This window comes from Leuciscus leuciscus, assembly GCF_965113295.1.
Source record: "Leuciscus leuciscus genome assembly, chromosome: 18".
NCBI classification, from domain to species: Eukaryota; Metazoa; Chordata; class Actinopteri; order Cypriniformes; family Leuciscidae; genus Leuciscus; species Leuciscus leuciscus.
Window position 1 is genome coordinate 2013423 of NC_138742.1, and position 17399 is coordinate 2030821.

A 17399-nucleotide genomic window follows, 5' to 3' on the forward strand; every position below is an offset into this window, starting at 1 on the left:
TAAATATAAATGTTTATATGCATACATTACAAATGCATATATTTGAATATAAATTTCTCACACATATATCATAAAGAATGGTTAAGTAGATCACAAATCAGGTCAGATAGGTAAGAGCTGAAGTGTGACTCATATTTTTTGTTAAACCATTAATTTATAATGTTTAAGTAAGAACTGTTATAATGTTTTAACAGTGATGCTTGTTCTCAGTGTTACTTACCAAGCGGATCTAGTTGCTGTAACCACAGGCATCAGCTTCTGGAGAACTTCATCTCCTGTGTTCTGTGTGGGACTAATTGAAAATAAAAATTATTTAAAGTTAAAGTTAATTATTAATGCTAATAATAATAATAATAATAATTCATATCATAAGTAAATAATACATTATACCTTCCTAAATACCCTCAAATAATTGTTTTAATGAAAGTGGTTTTATATCTATAACTGTAGAAGCCTCGTATTCAGCCGTCACTGATTAGTGTTTTCTTCTTCTCGTTAGTGTTGCTGTGGCAGGGCTATTAGTCTGCATTTACACTACAACACTATTATGACACATCAGGTTTGTTTGTCCTGTCCGTTGCTATGGTTATCACCATGGAGACATTTAACTCCCGAGTTGGGCGGGGGGGCAAGAAAAAAGTCTTTTTGTACCTGCATCAGCAAATTATTCGTAGAAATTAAGCACACGAGTTTGTTTGCTTGTTACTTGTTTATTTACATACTTGTTCATTTAATAATTTACTTAGTTTTATTGTCACAGGAAATGATGCGCACAAAATGTGAATCATTGTCCATCATTTTGCCAGCAACTGGTGATAAAGAAAAATGATGATGAGACATTAATCTAATTTATTTTCTTAATACTTCTCTTGTATAATAATAATATTAAAACTTCATTTAGGAAAAATACTTCCTATTAAATATCTTTATATTAACTGGCTTTTTTATGAATGCAAACAGTGAATGGCAGCCGTCTGTGTCTCCCAGTGTCTTACATTATTGTCAGTTTAGTGTTCAGTGATTCATTTACACAGAAACAAAAGATAACATGTATGCCTTCATCTCCGAATACATTATCTGTGTCTTACATTTCATAATGAACTCAGATAAACTCAGTGCTGACTCGTTTTCCATCAGTTCTTTTACATTAATTAGAATGTGTGCAAAGGATTGTGGGAGATTGAAGAACAGGAAGGATATACTTGATGCATCCTTCAAAATGAGCTGAATTAAAGACACAAAATGAAGTCTGTCTTCAAAACATCCTTCAAACTGAGACGGCCTTCAGAGGCGCTTGATGACGTGGCAGTCGAGATATGCAGTCTTACTAGGACACAGCCACGGTTTGAGGAACACACGCAAATGATCTACAATATCCCAGAAATCAGTCTGTGCCCCGTGATTTAAACACCTCTGATCTCTGAGTTTCTCTTTGTTCATAATGTTTTAGACTGTAATGATTGCACTCAGTGTTACTTACCGATCAGTTCTGCCTCCAATTAATCTGTACAGGTCAAACCTCTGCAGTGTCCGCTCTGAGGACAACAACACAAACACTAAAGCTGACCACTGAGACGAGGAGAGTTTCACATCACATAATCCTCTAGAGCTCGTATGAGGTTCAGCTTCGTTCACTAGAGAAAGATCACCCAGTTCATTCAGACAGTGAAACAGATTGATGTATTTATCTGGAGAGGGATTCTCACTGATCTTTTCTTTAATATAGTCAGCTGTTCTCTTATTGTTGTGAGAGCTGTTTGCTGTCTGTGTCTTCAGTTCTTGTAAGAGACTCTGGTTAGACTCCACTGACAGACCCAGAAGGAAACGAAGGAAAAGGTCCAGATGCCCATTTTTACTGTGTAAAGCCTCATCCACAGCTCTCTGATGGAGATCCGATAGGGAAACTCTGCCTCCATTAGTTGGTTTGGTAATCTGGTCAAACACATTGATGTTATTGTTGATAAAGGAGAGATGCACATATAGAGCTGCTAGATGTTCCTGAATGCTCAGATGAACAAAGCTGAAGACTTTCCCCTGACACAAGCCCAACTCCTCTCTGAAGATCTGAGTGCACAATCCTGAGTAAACTGATGCTTCTGCCTCATCAATGCCACACTCGCTCAGGTCTTCCTCATAGAAGATCAGGTTGCCTTTCACAAGCTGCAGATAAGCCAGTTTCCCCAGTTTGACAATCATGTCTTCATCTTTCACTTTCTTCTCATAGTCCTTCTCATGTTTGATGTTGGTCTGAATGAGCAGGAAGTGTGTGTACATCTGAGTGAGAGTCTTGGGAATCTCTCCTCTCTCTGCTTCACTCAACATCTCCTCTAGAACAGTGGCTGAGATCCAGCAGAACACTGGGATGTGGCACATAATAAAGAGGCTCCTCGAGGACTTCAGGTGTGAGATGATCCTGTCGGCCAGACTCTGATCACTGATTCTCTTCCTGAAGTATTCCTGCTTCTGTGTGTCACTGAAGCCTCGTACCTCTGTCACTCGATGGACACACTCAGAGGGGACGAGATCCGCTGCTGCTGGTCTGGAGGTGATCCAGATGAGAGACGAGGGAAGCAGATTCCCCACAATGAGGTTCTTCAGCAGCTCGTCCACTGAGGCTGATTCAGTCACATCACACAACCTCACATCGCTCTTAAAGTTCAGAGACAGACGACACTCATCCAGACCATCAAAGATGAACAACACTTTATACTCATCACTGGATATGTCCATTTCTTTAGTTTTGGGGAAAAAGAGATGAAGAAGTTCTGAAAGACTGAGTGTTTTGTCCTTCATCAAGTTGAGCTCTCTGAAAGCAAGTGGAAATATGAGCTGGACGTCCTGATTCTCTTTCCCTTCAGCCCAGTCCAGGATGAGCTTCTGCACAGAGACTGTTTTCCCAATGCCAGCGACTCCCTTTGTCAGCACAGTTCTGATGGGTTTGTCTTGTCCAGGTAAAGGTCTAAAGATGTCACTGCATTTGATCGGTGTGTCCTCTGTTTCTGCTCTCCTGGACTGTGTCTCGATCTGTCTCACCTCATGCTCATTATTGATCTCTCCACTTCCACTCTCTGTGATGTAGAGCTCTGTGTAGATCTCATTCAGGAGTGTTGGGTTTCCCTGCTTTGATATTCCCTCATACAAACACTCAAACTTCTGTCTCAGATTTGATCTCAATGTGTTGAGGACTTCAGCAGGATTAGAGTCATGGCTGTAAGATTAAAATACCACATTATTACACAAGTCAGAGAAGTAAATAGCCATAAATTACAAAACTATTTATGGGACACAGAACATCATTAGGTTTCTGAAATGTGTAAATCATTAATCATGTGTGTGAGTGATGTGTGATGTGAATTGCAGCACCTAAAATTAAACAACAACAACAACAAAGTCCTGAATTTTACCTGAAACCAGGAAACATGCTTTCATTAAAGTCTTGTGGTTGAATCACAGGCTTGTACACAGTTTTGTTTTTAACTGGTCTGGATGGAAGAGTTGACCTTAAATCAGAATGAAGAGGGTAAAGAATCAGACACACTGATATTGATGTAATTGTGTCATTAACTGAGTAACAGACCAACAGCTTTTACAGTGTGTGAATGTATTAACAATACAACACATAGAGCTTTACAATATTTTTGACCACAAGAGGGCGCAGTTTCCAACAATAACAAAGGCGAAGCTTGATGACGCTATGAAGGAGGTGACGATGGGAGATGTCGTTTTTAATGCGTTTTCACCATCTAGCGATGTCTCTAAAATGGAATTAATGAATCATGATCACGGATGAGGTAATTTATTCGTTTTTGTATTACCTGTATGTCTAATCGTATTATTTTATGTCATCATAATTAATGAACTGCAAGGAACGTGAAATGTTATGCTATATTATTACAGGCATGTGGTGTAATTCATATCTATTAAAATCATCTTTACTGTAACTATTACGTTACTTGTACAATAAAAAAAATTTATTTGCTTACCTGTCTATTAATAGCCTACACTCGCGAGAGCAGAGTCTCTGTCAAGTCCAAGATTGTCGCGCAGCTCTCTCCATCTCCAAAACGCCTGGCCGATATTTATCCGGTTTTATTCCTCCGTTTGTTACACAGTCTGCGTGTATCCGAATATGGACGCTTTCGTTTTGTTGGCACTTCAATACTCGCCAAAGAGTAATCGTGATCCATAACAGCTATAACCATACAGTCTATGGATGGGATTCATAAATTTTGGGGCATCTCGCCCGGGGGGCGGGGTTACGTCCTGCGTCACATCTCTCATGCGGGTTCTCGTCGACCAGGGTCAGCGCGCACCATAGCGCACACAGGCAGGCACAGAACTAGCTAGCGAACCTAGGTCTTAAATCTAATAAGTTATGTTTTTTTACAACACGTTTTTTGATGGAAAAGTGATGTTTAATTTCCATAGTCTTTGTTAGTGAACGAAAGCGAAATCAGGAATTGCGGTCTTTCAGTTTGTTTATCGTTACCTAGCTACCAAGGGTTTAAGTTGTACAAGATGTGCTGTAGCCTTAATTACAATGGCTAAGTCGCGTTTCATATTAACAGATGAATAGGCTTCGCTCAGTTTATTAAATACATCCAACCTGAAATGTCTCTTACAAACCATGAAGGGACAATGAATCAATACACTGAAATGGCAATGCTAGACAGATAGCCTACTTTGTTTGCACAGTCCTACCGTGATTTTGTCACTCTTCTCTCCACTCCTAGACCGACGTCTGGTGTCAGCGGGGGAACTTTTACCTTGATAAAGTTAGGCCTACTTATTGTATTGCAGGCAAGAAAAGTAAACTTCCAGTAAACTCCAGTTAACCAGTTCATGTTTCTTCTTTAGGTGATTCAAGCAGTAACGACTAATTAGACTCAATACTGCTATTGCAGGTGGAATTATGAAATAGAAACAGGCCTTAATGCAAGATTTTAATCATGTCAATACACAATAAATAGAACATTTCATTAATAAATTAATCAATAAGTCAGGACAGCCCATTCATGCAGGTAGTGAAATAGTTAATACAAATACACAGTAAAAAAAAAAAAAAAAAGGTTGTTAACCTTAACCCGTTATCAAGTCAATTAAAAAATATATTTCATGGTGTGTATGTGTTTTTTTTTTTTTTTTTTGTGTGTGTGTGTTTTTTTGTAATGCAATGTTTTCAACATAGGGAAATATATACAGCATTTCTAAAACAATCAACAGACATACAAGAGTTGCTTTGTAAATAGGTGTTTTTTTTGTTTTTGTTTTTTTTGTGTGTGTTTTTTGTATGATTACTTCACACATGTATTTGTACTCTGGGAAAATTTGACAAATGCTGTATATATTTCCCTATGTTGAAAATATTGCATAAAAAAACAACAACAAAAAAAACACATACACACCATACACAAACAATTAACACACCATGCACACCATGAAATATATTTTTTAATTGACTTGATAACGGGTTAAGGTTAACAACCTTTTTTTTTTTTTACTGTGTATTTTTATTAACTATCTCACTACCTGCATGAATGGGCTGTCCTGACTTATTGATTAATTTATTAATGAAATGTTCTATTTATTGTGTATTGACATGATTAAAATCTTGCATTAAGGCCTGTTTCTATTTCATAATTCCACCTGTAATAGCAGTATTGAGTCTAATTAGTCGTTACTGCTTGAATCACCTAAAGAAGAAACATGAACTGGTTAACTGGAGTTTACTGGAAGTTTACTTTTCTTTTCTGCAATACAATAAGTAGGCCTAACTTTATCGAGGTAAAAGTTCCCCCGCTGACATCAGACGTCGGTCTAGGAGTGGAGAGAAGAGTGACAAAATCACGGTAGGACTGTGCAAACAAAGTAGGCTATCTGTCTAGCATTGCCATGTCAGTGTATTGATTCATTGTCCCTTCATGGTTTGTAAGAGACATTTCAGGTTGGATGTATTTAATAAACTGAGCGAAGCCTATTCATCTGTTAATATGAAACGCGACTTGGCCATTGTAATTAAGGCTACAGCACATCTTGTACAACTTAAACCCTTGGTAGCTAGGTAACGATAAACAAACTGAAAGACCGCAATTCCTGATTTCGCTTGCGTTCACTAAACAAAGACTATGGAAATTAAACATCACTTTTCCATCAAAAAACGTGTTGTAAAAAACATAACTTATTAGATTTAAGACCTAGGTTCGCTAGCTAGTTCTGTGCCTGTCTGTGTGCGCTATGGTGCGCGCTGACCCTGGTCGACGAGAACCCGCATGAGAGATGTGACGCAGGACGTAACCCCGCCCCCCGGGTGAGATGCCCCAAAATTTATGAATCCCGTCTATGGATAACGCTAGAACCACCACTTCCGCATTTGACCATGTGATATTCCGGTGTGGTGGAATATCCTATCACATGGTCCACACCGGAAAAAAAGGATAGAGCGGACATTGCGTCACTGAGAGGCGACATTTCTTTTCCGGGACGGACAGATATTTAAAATCGGAATTTCTCTGAAATAAAAAATCTTTGGAGACTTTTGAGATATTGTAAGTACACAACTGGAGGAAACATATCACACTGTGCAAGTTATTTTCGGAAATTTTATTACAAAATTGTTACATATTGGAGCTTTAATAGACCGAAACCAGCAAGATTGTAACTCATTAAACTGCTGTATATTAATAACAATTTCATACAAATAAAATACAATAAGCACATCTTTTATAGAAGTGATATACCTGAGATCAGGCCATTTGTCTCCAATCTTAAAGTCTATTGGCGGATTCATAGAGCAGTTACTCTTCATAGACACACAGCTGGACTCTGGGTTTGAGCTCTTCTGCTGGACTGAACTGGGTTTCAAACTAAGTAAAATATAAAGAATACAGACTTATAAAAGACCACATAAATGTTGTGTACTTTTGCTTTAATGTCTGTAACTGTTTTGCACTGTTTCAAACTTTGATTACAATTATTTTGAGAAATTAACTCACTGGTTTAAAAATGTTAAGCATGATTCAACAATTGTACCAAAGCGACTGAGAAAACCAGTAATATTAGGAATTAGGAATTCAAAGCAAACAAATTAAAATCAACTATAGAATTATAGAATGATTCAACTCAGATGAACATCAACCATGATCACATGACTCTTCTCAAAGGCACAATGGAGGACCGACTAAAGAGACCAATGTTTAGCTGAGCTTTAAAGATAAACCACCTTACTGTACTCTAGTAACGCTACTCTTGCTGTGAAACATCACTGTTCTGACCAGACACCGTGAAGCTTTCAACAAATCTGAACCCGTATTTATCAAGCCTCTGAGAATTACTCACAAGAACACTGCTAAGAATGGACTTAAGAGTAAAACAACTCTTGGCTCAAAGCTGTGCTTAGAAGTTAGTTATCAAGCATCTCAGTCGTAATGTAAGTGAAGTGTAGGACTAAATCTTAAGTGTCAGTCTTAGAGATGATTCACAACACTTTGCTGTGCCACAAACGGGATTTTGGATGATGACATAGGCATGGACCAATCACTGAATAGATTTCCTTATTTAAGAATATGCTCAGATAAATTCCCATTGAAAGGTGAAATTCCTAAGAGGAGTTTACATTCAACACTAATAATCATTCAATAAATAATTTTCAAAAGAATACATTGTGATACTCATTGCAGGGCTGTACAGTTACGAAAAGATTGGTCTGTGTGATGAATAAATGTCCCACTGAAGCACGCGTGCGATACAGTTTTGTAAACTCTGTTACTTGTGTTTGTTTTCAGACATGATAACAGTCGTTTTATACTTGTGCTTATGCGATATCACGATTTTTGATCGTGGATGATTTAATGTTTCCACGATCTGCTTTTGAAGAAATATGGTAGTATCACATTCTATCAGCTGCAGTTCTGGCGCTCAGTCCCAATACTGTAAAACTCACATCACATGTTAACGCAGCGCTAGAGTTACACTCACAGGTCTCTGCACTTATTCACAATCACAAAAGTTCATTATTTTCTCGTGCTTTAAAGCTTTGCCGGGTAAACATTTCATTAGCGTTCTGTTCTGACATGATGCACTTTCTCTGAGCGCGTACGCCCGAATGGAAGGCGATCGGGGACAAAAGTCTTTAAACGAAACGTGTGAATTTTGTTCTGTCTCTGTGTTGTTTACTGTAAACATTGTCTTGGAAGCTGCAGGCTGATGAGTGCTATAATGAAATTAGTACATCATATTTAAAATATGTTTTGATATGTATTACAGACTCGACATTTACACTTGTCCAGTAACATCAACATCATACGACCAAGAGCACTGAATACCATCACGATTGAAAATGTGACACTGATTTCATATTGCAGTTCAATAAACAAGTCATTAATATTAAGTCACTTGAATTTTAGACACAATATTGCCATTTTTTGTTCTATTTCAGCAGCGAAAATAGTTTAAAAAAAGATCCTAGAAGAACCACAGCGCATCTCAAAGGAAAACTCAACTGTGTTTCATTCCTGAATGAATCAGGCGTTTGAATGAATCGTTTGAATAAATGACTCAATGACTCGGTCTCCTGCCGCCTCCTACTGGCGGTTTAGTTTCGTGTTTAAAAGTATCATTCTTTCCAAAATTTCTTAATTGTATATTCAAAAAAATATTTAAAATAATCTCATTACATTATTTAATGCAGTTTAATTTGATTGGTAACATCCCTTTAGCATATTCGTATTCTATTTTAATTTATTGATGAAATTTAAGAATTTTAAATGAAAGATGACGCATTAGGGAAGCGATTAGGGAAATAAGCGATTAGGGAATCGATTAGGGATGAGGGAAAATGCCCTTTATAAAGGTTAAAATATCATAAATATGCCGATTTATATATGTCAAAGCTGACTGAACAGTGATGAGAATATTGATTCAGAATAAATTATATTTACAACACAAAAAAAATTCCTGGACAAACAAATGTTTTTACTCGGACAAGTGAATGACCGAACTAAGGACAATCAAATGAAAAGGCTTAATGTTGAGACCTGATTTTTTTTATTTATTATTATTCATTTATTTACCCCTAAACTTGTCTTTAGGGTTTACATTAAGACAGGAGTGTGCCTTAATCTAGATAATTGTGCATTTCTTTTCTTTTATTCCACAGCTGATGTGTGCAGTTTTTTATTGCTTGCATTAAAATAATTTTCTCTTGCATGTTTTGATTTTTAATCGCAGTCTTTTTCTTCTGCCATTTTAACAATGTTTTTACTACCTTTCTGGGCCTTGAAAGTTGCAATGACGTTGCAGTCAGTGGAGGGACAGAAAGCTCTCAGGTTTCATCAAAAATATCTTCATTTGTGTTCTGAAGATGAACAAAAGTCTTACGGGTTTGGAACGACATGAGGGAGAGTAATTAATGACAGAATTTTCATTTTTGGGTGAACTAACCCTTTAAGACTAAAATGACTCTTTGAGAAGCTTGATAAATACGGCCCTGAACCAGCAGTTAAAAAAATCCACTCAGTTTTACACCTACTCCATTATATAAAGGTGGAAAAGATCTCAGCTTACATTTACTTGATGTCATTGCTAGTATTAGACTGACTGACTGAGAAAAATGATGATTCTAATTCAAAAGTGTCGCACTATAAGCACATCTTTTATAGAAATGATATACCTGAGATCAGGCCGTTTGTCTCCACTCTTAAACGTCATTGGCTGATCCATAGACCAGTTACTCTTCATAGACACACAGCTGGACTCTGGGTTTGAGCTCTTCTGCTGGACTGAACTGGAACAGAGAACAGATTCAGTTTAATCCTTTAGATTACTGTGAATACATTTATCTTGCATCAAAAAGTACTTTGAGGAAACAAATATCTTTTTACTGAATATTTCATTTTAGTTCAATAAAAAATAAGTTAAAAAAATAGGCCAAAAAATCATATTTTTCCTGTAAACCAGGGTTCGAAATGAGGGGTGTGGGGGGGTCCCGGACCCTCCATAAGTCATTAGGGACCCCCCATGAGAATTTTTTGGGGGGATTTTGGGGTCCCCCCGACAAATATATTTTAACATTAAAAACGATTGTGAAAATTATAGGTCTTTAGTGACGTTTTATATTTATAACAGTAATTAATTTATTTCCTAGCGCGAGGCAGCAATCAGGGCAGCGCCGAGTGAGTTCCTATACAGCGTCACAGATTGTTGTTGTGGTGCTCCCGCAGACACGTACTGTAGCTGAACACGGCAAAACCAAACCTCACAAAGAGTGAAATCCTGAATGAAAATCCTGTAAGTGCTTCGATTATGTTTATATCTCCATAATTGCTTAGTAAAATATTAGGAGTTCGAGTTCTTATATCAACTAGATATCCAGTGTAATGATAAAAAGAGTACGTTTGTCAACGTTTCTTGCTAGTTGTAGTCATGTTAGAATAACTTAAGTTTTTTTTTAAACATGTCCCTAAAGATTTTAGTTCAGGTTATGGATTGACTACTTTAAAACAAAGTAAACCATCTAATGTAGGTACAGTCTTTTCAGACATCATTATTATTCAATCCAGCGGCCAGTTGTTTTACAAATTCCATTTAATGTAACATAAGGGATGAGAAATGCCATTTGTATTTGATCAAACCCCTTGATGCTGCCATAATGAGTACACCTGGTGGATTTAGAGTTAACTTCCTTGCTCAAGGACAGAATGACCTGTTATTCACTTTCTCATGTCAGGGATTAGATTTATATAAGGTGCTGTAACTTTGCTGCTCCAGAGTTAGAGGGTTACCTGTTAGATTATAGCCACTTCTCCAGACACCGCTACAATACTGGGCCTAGCCCAAACCATGAAAAAAGTCTTCAAAATTTTTTATAATTTAATATTATTTAATATATTAATTTATAAGGCCAAAGTCATTTTCTAACCCTGCTGTAAACTGTCTTTGATCTGTTTGTGTTTGTGTGTGTGGAGGGGTGGAGGTGTGGGGGTAATGGTAATGTAATGTTTGTTGAAAGTACCTGCATCCTGGAGAACAATCTCCATCTCTGGATCCTTGTGAATCAGCCATGATGAAGCTGCAGGAGAATCTGATGAGTTTGATCTCCTCCACTGACTCTGAATGAAGAAACATTCACACACTAAATTAAATGTATAATGATAGGCATACTATTGAGTAACCACAAGGTGGCAGCATAGCCTTTCCTGTCTGTGTGACGCTAACTGTTGTGGACATACGAACAAGCAGACACTATGTTGTTGGACATTCCACGTTGTTCATGTCTCAAATAAATAGCTTGCAGCTCACAGAAGCTAGCAGCACAAATGTTCATGCATGACTTCTTGAATAACAGAAGGCAGAACATTACATGGTACCAGGAGTGGGGTAAAGAAAAGAACTGATGCAAGATGGACGCAGTAAAACCACCAACTCCGCTGAAAATGACGGGAATGTGGACGCGAACTGGCGAACCTTCAAGCAACAATTTCAGCTCTACATTGCCGCGGTTGGAGTTGATCGTCGGGCGGAAGAAAGAAAAATAGCCCTTTTGCTAACCATTGCTGGAGCGGAGGCTATTGAAGTTTAACACATTTGTATATGATGAACCCGACGATAAAGACAAGTTTGACGAGGTCCTAAAGAAATTTGACGGACACTGTCTTTCGAAGAAAAATGAAACTCATGAGAGATATGTATTTCGTTCTCGTCTCCAACAGTCTGGTGAGTCGTTTGATAATTATCTCACCGATCTCAAAATAAAAGCTCAGTTCTGCAACTTTGGTGATCTAAAAAACTCAATGATAAGGGATTAGATTGTATTTGGGACAAATGAAAAGAAGCTAAGAGAAAAGCTGTTGAGGGAAGCGGATCTCACACTGGAAAGTGCAATAAAAATATGTCAAGCTAACGAGCTGGCAAAGCAACACGCTCTTACTTTTCAAGCGGCGCCATATGACCAAGAAAGCGAGTCCGTGAACGTAGTGAAAATGAAAGTAAAATCACGGTTCAAGTTCAAACAAAAAGACAAAAACAGAGACGATGATCAAACACAGTTTGACTGTAAGAAGTGTGGTGAAACGCACAGGCCGAGACAATGCCCTGCATTTGGGAAAACATGTGCAAAGTGTAAAAAGCAAAATCACTATGTGAAAATGTGCCATACCAGATAAAAGATACACAGTGCAGGAAGACCCAGATGGCAGTGATGATTTTAGCGAGACATTTTTCATCAGAATGGTGTCGTGTAAGAAACTATGTGCAGCCCCAAAACGCAAGTGACACAGAGCATGCTGTACGTGCAGTAAAAGATGACAAATGGACTGCACCTCTGTTAGTCAATGGGACACTAGTAACCTTCAAAATCGACACCGGAGCCAAAGCCAACTTGATCAATGAAAATGATCTGAAAGTTCTTGCAGAGAAACTAAAAAGAGTTGCAGACAAGGCAATGTCATTAAAAGCATACAACAATCAGCCAATAAAAACTATGGGTGGTTGTAGGCTCAAAGTGACTGCAAAAGGAAGACAATACAACTTGATGTTTACAATAGTGCCAAGTGGACATGAGTCGATCCTGAGCATCTGAAGATCTTGGACTAGTCAAGAGGATCTACCAGATCAACAGTGACAACATAGACAACCCAATCAAAAGACTGTCACAAAGTGAAGGTAGCACAAAAATTGTGAACAAATACGCGACTGTCTTTAAAGGACACGGTACACTACCTTACACTTACAGCTCAAGGAAGATGCTAAACCTGTAGTGCATGCCCCAAGGAGAGGGCCAGCACCTCTTAAAAAGGACCTGAACAGAATGACACAGATGGGAGTCATCGAGCGAGTGGAAGAGCCCACAGACTGGGTTAATTCCATCACATGTGTTAAAAAAAGAAACTCCCCTGAGTTACGTGTCTGCCTAGATCCTAAAGATTTGAATGAAAACATTAAAAGAGAACATTATCAATCCCCAAGCGTGAAGAAATCCTGAGTGACATGGCCGGTGCAAAGTACTTCAGCAAACTAGACGCCTCGCATGGATTTTGGCAGCTGAAACTGGACCCAGAAAGCAGCAGGTACACCACCTTTAACACACCATTTGGGCGTTACTGATTTCTGAGGCTCCATTTGGCATCAAGTCAGCGCCAGAGATCTTTCACAGAGCTATGGAGTCAATCATAGAGGGTCTGGAAGGAACACGAGTGTACATTGATGACTTAGTTGTCTGGGGAAACACAAAACAACAACATGATGAGAGACTTGAGAAGCTGTTACAGAGAGTGAAAAAGTACAGACTAAAACTTAAAAGAGAGAAATGTCTTGTTGGAGTGACAGAAATGACATTCTTAGGAGACAAGCTCACAGCAAACGGCGTGCTCCCAGACAAAACAAAAGTGCAAGCCATACTGAATATGCCGGCTCCAACTGATAAAAAAGGAGTTTTGCGAGCATTGGGGATGGTTAACTTTCTGGGTAAGTTCATTCCCAACCTCTCCTCAAAAGCTAAATGCCTCAGAGAACCGCTGCATCACAACATAGCCTTTGAGTGGACAACAAAACATGAAAAAGAATGGAAAGAACTGAAGAGAACTGTGACTGCTGAACCAGTCTTAACCTACTTTGATCCAACAAAACCAACCAAAATCTCCACTGATGCATCAAAAGACGGACTAGGAGCCGTATTGCTACAAATGAATGAAGAAAAATGGCATATGCATCGAGATCAATGACAGAGACTGAAAAACGCTATGCTCAGATTGAGAAGGAGACACTGGGCCTAGTGTTTGGGTGTGGGAATTTTCACACTTATGTTTATGGACTGCCCACATTCACAGCAGAAACTGATCATAAACCACTCATATCAATCTGTAAAAAGAATCTCAATGACATGTCGCCCAGAATCCAACGCATGATGATGACATTGCAGCTCTATGACTTTGACCTAATATACACGCCAGGTAAATACATAGTGCTTGCTGACACACTTTCTGGAGCACCAGAACTCAACAGTGGCACAGCTGAGAGCACTGCAGCAGAAGATGCTGAAACACACATCAACATGGTCACTGCGGGCAGAGCTGTGTATGTCAAAAGGACTCCTGCTGAGAAAGAACAGGATTGTTATCCCACAGACCATGCGCAAGGACATGCTTCAGCGTCTTCATGAAGGACACCTGGGAGTGGAGAAATGTAAGAGAAGAGCACGTGAAGCCATCTACTGGCCAGGAATCAACAAAGACATAGAGGAAATGATTGAGAAATGTGACATCTGCCTCAGACACCACTACAAACAAGTCAAGGAGCCAATGCTGGTGGCCGACCTTCCCATTGCTCCTTGGCAAAAGGTGGGCACAGACTATTACTCGAACTACCCTGAGATTGCGCAACTCTCCAGCACCACCGCACAGTCTGTTATAGTGCACATGAAAGGGTTCTTTGCCAGACAATGTGTTGTGAGTGACAACGGTCGGCAGTATGACTGTGGAGAGTTTAAAGAGTTTGCGAAGCACTACGGATTCAAGCACGTTACCTCGAGCCCATTGTACCCACAAGCCAATGGTCAGGCTGAAAAGGGAGTACAAATTATTAAGAGACTACTGAAGAAAGCCAAGGACGGTAAGACTGATCCTCACCTTGCTTTACTAAGCTACAGAGCTGCACCTCTGGCGTGTGGAGCGTCCCCTGCTGAGCTACTCATGTGTCGCAAGCTCCGCACCACACTACCGCAATTGCAACAAGGACGTGACAATGACAACTGGATTGACAACAAAAAGAGACTCAAACACAGACAAAAAATGCTCTATGACAGAGCTACAAAATGTCTGGAACCTCTTTGTGAAAAGGACACTGTGAGAATCGAGGGACATAATTGCTGGGACAGAAAAGCTACCGTGCTCAGTGAAGTCGGACCTAGATCTTACGTTGTGGAAACGGAGGATGGACATAAAGTGAGGAGAAACAGGAGGAGTCTGTTAAAGACTCATGAGGACACTGACAAACACGGTGAAGCTGAAGCTGAAAAACAAATTGATACACCAAATGCACAGCAAGCTGAGCCTCATACCACAGCCTCTCAAATGACCGAACCAATCAGAAGGTCTACTAGACCTAGAAAACCACCTGAGAGACTTATTGAAAAAGTATCATGTTTTACATTGTGGCTTAAAAGGTAGAGTGCCTTGTTATTGTTATTTCTTTTATGAGGTACTTGTATCGTGCATCATGTTGACCTTTTGCATATTGCATTTTTTTTGCATTTTCGTAAGGCTTTAATGCAAGCAAAAAGTTAAGTAAAAAAAAAAAAATTGTTTTATTAACCTGTTAAGCTGCAACGCCACTTTTGAAAAATCCCCAGAAATGACCCAAACTGAAACAGATACAGTTCATGAACCCTTTGCACTAAAAGCACAAGTATGATCTCATTTGAAAGCTGACACCTGGTAGTTTATTGTAAATGTAGATTAATTATTGTCATAATGAAAAAAACATTTTTTAAATAGCTTCAAAGTTTTGTAAAGTTATTAGAAATGTATTTTTATGAAACATATTCATGAAAATAAAATTGAAGTGGGCACTGTAGCAATCTAGAAATGCACTGCAGCTAAAGCCATATGTGTGACCATGTTATTTTTAAAATCTGAAAATGATAAGTCTAAAACTCTGTATTTAGTTAAATGTTTTTCAAGATCATGTCAAATTACTTTATTTTGGGCCTAGCTAGCATGTTAGCTTAGCACACCATCAATACACGACCATTTATGAGATTAAAACCATGTTTGTGCTACAAACGTACTTTATAACGCAATTCGAGTGTTTTAAATAATCTTCTGTGATCTAATTTGGCTTCAGATAAAAAAAAATCAGACAGAAAATATATTATTTATAGAATTATGTACAATGATAAAGTCTATATCGATTAGCATTACATTATAAATATAATCTATTATTATAAAAATACCTGGCATTGCTTGAAGAACACAGGCAAATCACATATCATTGCAATCATGTTTATTGTTTTCAAAACATCTGTATCTGCATATTACAGCGATCTCTGTGTTAGCTTTGTGTGTAGCTGCTATCAGTGACGTCCTTGAAGGTCACATGATTATGGCTCTTCTTCATGTTCCATATATGGAGTATTATTGTGCATATAGCGCCCTCAGGCTATTGGTATGAATTGAAAACACAGCACATCTCAGTAAGAAGCGCTCATAATGATTACATCGACGCATTTGGGTATAAATTCAATAAATATTATTCCTGTCTATAGAAATATGATGTGAATCTATGAGAATATATCAATATTTTTTTAGCTAAAAGCCCTGAGGGACGTTGTTTTGTGAAGCACTGTCATGACGACAGCACGGAGTTTTTTCTGAATGGACCAGCTGACGCTCATAATTCATATTAAAGGGATCAACGCATTTTTTCATTTCATAACTCCTGACACAAATTAAGACATAACTGTCACTATAAGTTTCTCAGAATACAATAGTGGTCAAATACTGAAACTTGAGTCTTATATCTTTTTAATGATGTATAGTTTGTCAAAGTATAACATTTAATCTGATAGTAACTTTGAACTAAATAAATAAAAAAACGCTTCAGTGCGCCGACGCACTGGTGAAGCTTAACATTAACCTTTGTTTTATAACTTTGGAAAGGAGATGTAATGATAGGCATACTATTGAGTAACCACAAGGTAGCCACCACAGTCTTTCACTGCGGTCACGCCATCTGTGCTTCGGAGAAGCGCGGTCGCGCCATCTACGCTTAAAAACATATTGCGCGTCTACACGAGGTTGCGTGGTAGGCTCAATGTGTATGCGCTTGGTGTCGGCAGACTTTTAAAAAAATATTCATAATAAAATCAAATTGTTTTCTGCAAACTCCACCAGATTTTTGTTCTACATCTCACAGACTACCACTGTGGTGATTCTCATGTTGTTCTACTGTTTTATTATTTAATAATTAACTGCCAAAGTCCTATACTGTATACCATGTTATACAGCAATATTTAATAAATTCATAAAAAATGCAAATCAAATTGTTTTCTGCAAACTCCACCAGCTTCTTGTTCTACATCTCACAGACTACCACTGTGGTGATTTTCATGTTGTTTTACTGTTTTATTATTTAATAATTAACTGCCAAAATCCTATACTGTATACCTGGCTGTATAGGCATAATTAGTAAATTCATAAAACAATTTAATCAAATTGTTTTCTACAAACTCCACCAGATTCTTGTTCTACATCTCACAGACTACCACTGTGGTGATTTACATGTTGTTTTACTGTTTTATTATTTAATAATTAACTGCCAAAGTCCTATACTGTATCCTTGGCATATGGGCACATTTAATAAATTCATAAAAAATGCAAATCAAATTGTTTTCTGCAAACTCCACCAGA

At 38.2% G+C, this 17399-nt stretch overlaps 1 protein-coding gene and 1 long non-coding RNA gene across 11 annotated transcripts in view; one reads left to right on the forward strand and one right to left on the reverse strand.

Annotated features, from left to right (window-relative positions):
- The window catches only part of LOC309481083 (NACHT, LRR and PYD domains-containing protein 3-like), a 32660-nt gene that overhangs the window by 10918 nt on the left and 4343 nt on the right, over positions 1-17399 (reverse strand). For 2 of the 9 annotated variants that reach the window (XM_082145851.1, XM_082145846.1), the window contains exons 1-6: positions 11009-11128; positions 9668-9781; positions 6738-6863; positions 3405-3500; positions 1481-3208; positions 221-292 (exon numbers count right to left, since the gene is read on the reverse strand). In XM_082145851.1, the coding sequence (XP_082001977.1) occupies positions 221-292; positions 1481-3208; positions 3405-3500; positions 6738-6863; positions 9668-9781; positions 11009-11121 (2249 nt within the window). In that variant the 5' untranslated portion in view covers positions 11122-11128. Of the gene's footprint in view, positions 1-220; positions 293-1480; positions 3209-3404; positions 3501-3983; positions 4222-6737; positions 6864-9262; positions 9615-9667; positions 9782-11008; positions 11129-17399 lie in introns of those variants that run through there. The other 7 variants (XM_082145848.1, XM_082145847.1, XM_082145852.1 and 4 more) reach the window with 7 other exon arrangements.
- The window catches only part of LOC309481167, a 113992-nt gene continuing 112884 nt past the window's right edge, over positions 16292-17399 (forward strand). For both annotated transcript variants that reach the window (XR_014199924.1, XR_014199925.1), the window contains exon 1: positions 16292-16608. This is a non-coding gene — a long non-coding RNA (uncharacterized lncRNA). The remainder of the gene's footprint in view (positions 16609-17399) is intronic.